This window comes from Strix aluco, chromosome Z (assembly GCF_031877795.1).
Source record: "Strix aluco isolate bStrAlu1 chromosome Z, bStrAlu1.hap1, whole genome shotgun sequence".
In the NCBI taxonomy this organism is placed as follows: Eukaryota; Metazoa; Chordata; class Aves; order Strigiformes; family Strigidae; genus Strix; species Strix aluco.
In genome coordinates this window covers 85,767,070-85,772,308 of record NC_133971.1, presented here as the reverse complement: position 1 = coordinate 85,772,308, position 5,239 = coordinate 85,767,070, and the positions used below count along the sequence as shown (strand labels likewise).

The window sequence follows — 5,239 nt, the reverse complement described above, 5'->3', positions numbered from 1 at the left end:
CAGTTGACTCCCAATGCATGGAGGTCAGTTCCCAGGGTCCCAGCAAAGCCCAGGCCAGAGCACAACCTCACTAATAACTTGATTTAATGCTGTTTCCCTCAAGCAGCAGGGAGGAAAGACCCCCAGCTTCAAGCAAGCAGTGCTTGTCCAGGGAAGTTTGGAGTTGGAGGGAAAAACTCTGCCATGAGCAAAAGGCACCACATACAAAACTGGTTTGTGCCCCCGTGTTTGCTGACATTTCAGGACCCCTTGGCTGGGATGGATGAGCAAACAGAATGGCTTCACCTTGCTGGGCAACACGGCTGCAGGAGAGGGGACTTGCACGGCCCCCATACCCTATATCAGCAGTTCCCACCCCCTGCACCCCAGGGATGCAGCACCCGGGGGAGCTGCAAAGGCCAGGACCTGGGGGATGATGGTGTGTCAGGCAGGAGAGCAGACACTCATGCAGTCCCTCCCGCTCCCCCCAAAGCCCATCACAACAGCCAGAAGAAGTGAGTTTGGTTGTAAAGGATATATTTTATTGCCTCGCATCCTGTCCAAAAGCCAGTCTGGCAGACGACCACACACTCCCACATGGAGGAGAGGGCAGCACAGAGCCAGCTCAGCACCCGTCCCGTATTCAGGGCCGGTATCTTGGACTTCACAGTTTCTTTACACTGCCTTAAAATAGTAGATCTAAACGTATGTCTAATAAGCAATCAAGCCAGATAAATGTTCTTGATAGAAACACTCAGCTACAAGCTTTACTCCAGCCAACACACAGCCTTTGCTGATACTGTTAAGCCTTACAAATCCTGTTATTGCAATTATATGACTTAATAGACCTTTACTGACTAAAGTTCACGTCTGAAGTCTCTGCAAGCAGATAGCACTGCAGCTGCGGTACAGCCTTTCAAATTGCTCCTTCTCGGCATGCTGGAAGGGGCTTGCAAGCCATGGGGAGATGCCATTTCCCCACCAGCCCTGTCCCAGAGTCTGTCCCCACTCGCAGTCTCACCTTATGGTGTCTTTGGGCTAGTGACTTCTCATTTTACTAAAAGTTTGGGATAGAGCAGCTCTCAAACATCTGCAACGTGTCTGCAATGAATTTTGCACAGTATTCTATTCCCCAGCCTGTGTAGCCTCACATGTGGTTTTTACCATGTGGGCTTCTCAGACTTGGGAAGAAAGTATGTGAGAGTTTCTTTTTTTTTCAGAAAACTAGGCATTTGGCTTAATAATGTCTGAATCTCTGACAACAGCAAAACCAAGGGAGATAAAAGGGTAAAATTCCAATAAAATGAACAATTTGTTCTGATTTCATTGCAATTTTGTACCAAAAAAAAAATAATCCCAGGGACAAACTTCTTGCAAACTACACTGCAACAGCGCACTATAAAAAACGAAAAGAAAGCCTAGAACAGCCAAGACATGCAGCCACACTGTCACCCCCGCTTTTCCCAAACTCTCCATCTTAGCCACTATTAATTGCACTGCAAGAAAGCACCCAGCAAGCAGCCCAGGCAAGACCACGGGGACATGGGACCTGTCTGGCACCCCACAGCCCTGCAAGCCAAAAAGGAGCAAACAGGTGAGAGGGAAATGAAACCCAGCCATCATTTATTTGGTAGAAAAATAAGAGCAATCTTCCAGAAAAGCCAGCTTGCAGCATAAAAGGTACTCTGTGAAGCACAAGGAGCCAGAAGTAGAGCCTTCCAGGAAGACTGAATGAAAGCACAGTCTTTAAATATAAATACAAACATATAAAACCCCCCAAAAAAGAGTCATAGGAAAAGCTGCCATCCTGCCAGGCTACAGAAATCCCCTCTGGTGGGAAGGCTGCCCACTTCCCACTTGGGGCCATGGCTCAGCTCCCATGCAGGTCCAGGTCCCCCAGTGTGGCCATGGGACGAGTGAGGACCTGGGTGCCCCCCACCACCGAGAGCACCCAACCAGTGCAGGTGGTCCTGGCTGGGGCATCTCTGCAGCAGGCACAGCAACCCCAAGGGGGCTGCGGAGCAGAGGGCAGCCCCCTCAGCCAGCCCCGTCCTCGCCTCGGGGCCGGCAGGTAGATAAGTGGTCTGTGGATATCCATTGCCGGGCGGTGGGTCAGTCATCGGTGGGGAAGGCATCCGTCCTAAGGAAGACAAGGAGGGAACAGTGAGGTGGAGAGGGTCTCAGTGAGAGCACCCACCCCAGCCAAGGGCCATTGCTTTGCATGATGTGCCTTGCCCATCCCCAAACATTGCCTTGTTCCCATAGCTTCAGAAAGAAATCTGATTTTAAGGCAAGCACAGACCAGGGAGGAGATGTGCCCTAAGCACCTCCACGCTCCAGCCTCAGCTCCAGCAGCCGTCCCAGGCTCAGCCTTGGAAGCCAGACACCTGCTGTCCCACTCAGAAGGATTTGGGATGGGGTGCAACACCCTCACCCCATCACCCTGCTGCGCCCCACTCTCCCACCTACCTCTTCAGGCCTGACTTAGACCCTCTGCCGCTTCTGCCGCTTGGGTCCACCTCTGGCACGCGGGGAATGTCCCTTCTTCTTGTCCTTCTTGTCCTTCTTGTCATTCTTGACCTTGTCCAGGTTCTGCATCAGCTTCTGGATGGCAGAGTCAGTGGGAGAGGCGCAGATTTTCTTGTTCTTCTTGGTGGTTAACCTGGGGATGCAGGCAGAAAGGTTTTCTGGGGAGTGGACAGGGGTAGGACATGGAGAAGGAGGGTATGGCTGGAGCCAAGCTGCTCCAGATGGTCTTGACCACAGCAGGGTACTTACACGACAGCACGCAACAAACATCCTGACTCAGGTCCCTGGAGCCTGTAGGACTTCACCCAGCCACTGGGGACAGGTTTTCGGCTGTGCTTCAGGCAGCAGTCCGGGGCTGAGCTGCCAATGCCTGGGAGCAAGAAGAGCAGGTGGGATTTCGGACCCTCATCAAGCCAAGGCACCTTCCCATCCCTGGGGAAGCGCTGCATGGCACAGGGTTTGCTTGGTGTCATTCACAGGAGAGATATTGGGTCAGCGTGTGAGGCTGGGAGCTCTCAACCCCAGTGCCCAGTTGCAGGTCAAACCCTGCCCCAGGGATAGGTGACACCAATTTCACTGCCAGCAGAGGGGAAACTGAGGCAGAGATGAGCTCCTTGCAAAGGGACTGAACCTCATTCTCCTGCCTGTGCTTTTCAGCTTGGGGTGCTGCAGCCCCACCAGCCACGTGCACACACACATGCTCCTGAGACTAGCAAGCACTGCAAGCCAATGCCACACACCAGCCAGGCGTGCACACACACACAGCCACTCCACACAGCTTCACTGCAAACCCCACACCCGCAGCCATGCACGTACCCAGGTGCACCACAAACACCCTCCATGCACTGTGACTGCACCACCCAGCACCCTGTGCAGACCCCACCGAGCACCCGTATCCCCTGCCCCATCCCACCCGCAGGCAGGCAGGAGGGCTTCATGCCCCTCACCTTGAGCCTGGGCAATGAGGAAGGTGGCAGCTATCAGGAGCAGCGGCAGGAGCAGGCGCAGAGCCATGGTGGGTGCTGCGGGTGCTGAGCTGGGCAAGGCGGGGGAGCAGGACGCGCACTGCTGCCTTGTGCCGAGGCTGCTTCTATTTATCTCTGGACGCTTTGCTTTCATTTTCGGCCAGCCTGGCAGGCAGCCCACCAGCCGGCCAAGGGCTGGGTGATGGAGAAGCGGGAGGGTGGGGGATTCCTGTAAGCTGTGAGCCCCCCTTTACAGATGCGTCCTGTCTTGTTCCCAGCTGCCCATCACAGCATGGGGTGCCAGGCAGGGGGCACACCAGAGACACAGCCCCCATCACGGCTAGATGAGTTTGTGAGCTCCTGTTTCCCACTATGTCTCGCAACCTGCCGCTACTTGTTCTTGGAGGGTCGGGTGTTGCTGCTTGCCTGCTTGCTCCCCAGGCAGGGACCCTGGAGGGTGGCCAAGCCATTAGGGAAACCAAGGAGTCAATCTGTTTTGCTCCCCCACCTTGTGCTTTGCTCCCAAGCCAAGCCACCCACCTGTGGACCTGTGAGAAGGAGCTCAGGGTGACCCCACATCCCAGCCCCCTGAGCCCCCAGCCCTGTCAGGCTGCCGCAGAGACCTCCCCAAACAGCTGAACACATCTGTAGGGCTGGGATGTGCAAGGGCCAGACTGCAAATGGGACTGAGGGAGATAACACAGCCCACCATACGTTGATGCTGATACCAAACTGTGGGGAGCTGAGGATGAGCAGGGACCTTGACCAGCTGGAGGAAAGGGCTGATGGGAACCTCTGAGGTTTAAGAAAGACAAGATGCAAAGTCCCACGGGCAGGATGGCATGACCCTGTGCAGCTGGATAGGTTGGACATGGCTGGCAAGATGGGGGCTATGCAAAAGTGGACCTGCGGGAGCTGAACAGGAGCCTGCAGTGTACCCCTGTGGTGGCAAAGGCCACCCAAGAGATGGCCATGTGGCAGGACCAAGCCCTGAGAAACCCAGTGTAACACTGGTCCTGCTCTGAGGAGGTGATGGTCAAAGACCTCCACATTTTCATGTGATCACCAGGGCATGGTCTGGAAGAGACCTAGGATGAAGGTCTCACAACTGTTTTGGGCAACCTGTTCCAGTGCTTGAAATGTTCTCATGTTGAAAACATTTTCCCCACTATTTAATTGGAATTTCCCTTGATGCATCCAGTGCCACTGCCTCTCACCCTGCCCCAGGGCCTCTCTGAGAAGACAGCCCCCTGGACAGCCTCCAGCGGAAAGGAGCCCCTTCTGCCATCCCACCCACAGCTTCACCACCCCACTGCTCACAGCTCCTCTTCACCCTCTCTGGCCTCCAGCTCCTCAGTCAGCCCCAATCCCACTGCCCGTGTCAGCTGTGTCCTGGGAGCCCAAATGGGATGAAGAGCCCCAGTGGGATCTTCCTGGTGCTGGTGGGAAACAAGCCCCTTCCCAGGTCCCACCGCCTGCAACCTGGAGTGCAGCCTCAGGACTTTTCACCAGTTCCTGATAAGGACCCTCATAAACAGTTACCAAGGGCAATGAGTAACCCAGGGGCAGACCAAAGTCCCAGCTGCTGTAGAAAGCAGACCTGCGATAAGATGCCCACACTCTTGACCCCTCAGCAGGGAGGGAGCAGTGCTGGAGTCATGAAGGGAGGGATCTCCAACAACTTCCCTGCAGTCTTCTCTTGGGCAAAGAGACCCGCAAGCTGCAGCAGCTTGCTGCCTTCCTCAGGGACAAGCTGGGTGCCTGGG

General features: G+C 55.1%; 1 protein-coding gene across 1 annotated transcript; it reads right to left on the bottom strand.

Annotated features, from left to right (window-relative positions):
• Positions 1–499: 499 nt before the first annotated feature.
• CCL21 (C-C motif chemokine ligand 21) lies at positions 500–3,563 on the bottom strand. Its single transcript, XM_074812183.1, has 4 exons — positions 3,456–3,563; positions 2,758–2,878; positions 2,449–2,641; positions 500–2,119 (listed from the first exon to the last, which is right to left on the bottom strand). The coding sequence occupies exons 1-3, from the start codon at positions 3,520–3,522 to the stop codon at positions 2,464–2,466; spliced, it is 366 nt and encodes a 121-aa protein (XP_074668284.1). The 5' UTR covers positions 3,523–3,563; the 3' UTR covers positions 500–2,119; positions 2,449–2,463.
• Positions 3,564–5,239: the final 1,676 nt, after the last annotated feature.

What these genes read in the sequence shown, in the direction of transcription:
- CCL21 (XM_074812183.1), bottom strand. Translation starts at nt 3,522, where the DNA reads ATGGCTCTGCGCCTGCTCCTGCCGCTGCTCCTGATAGCTGCCACCTTC. An exon ending in CCTCATTGCCCAGGCTCAAG is followed by an intron (nt 2,879 to 3,455) that starts GTGAGGGGCATG and finishes TCTTGCTCCCAG; the next exon opens with GCATTGGCAGCTCAGCCCCG. An exon ending in TGTTTGTTGCGTGCTGTCGT is followed by an intron (nt 2,642 to 2,757) that starts GTAAGTACCCTG and finishes CTGCATCCCCAG; the next exon opens with GTTAACCACCAAGAAGAACA.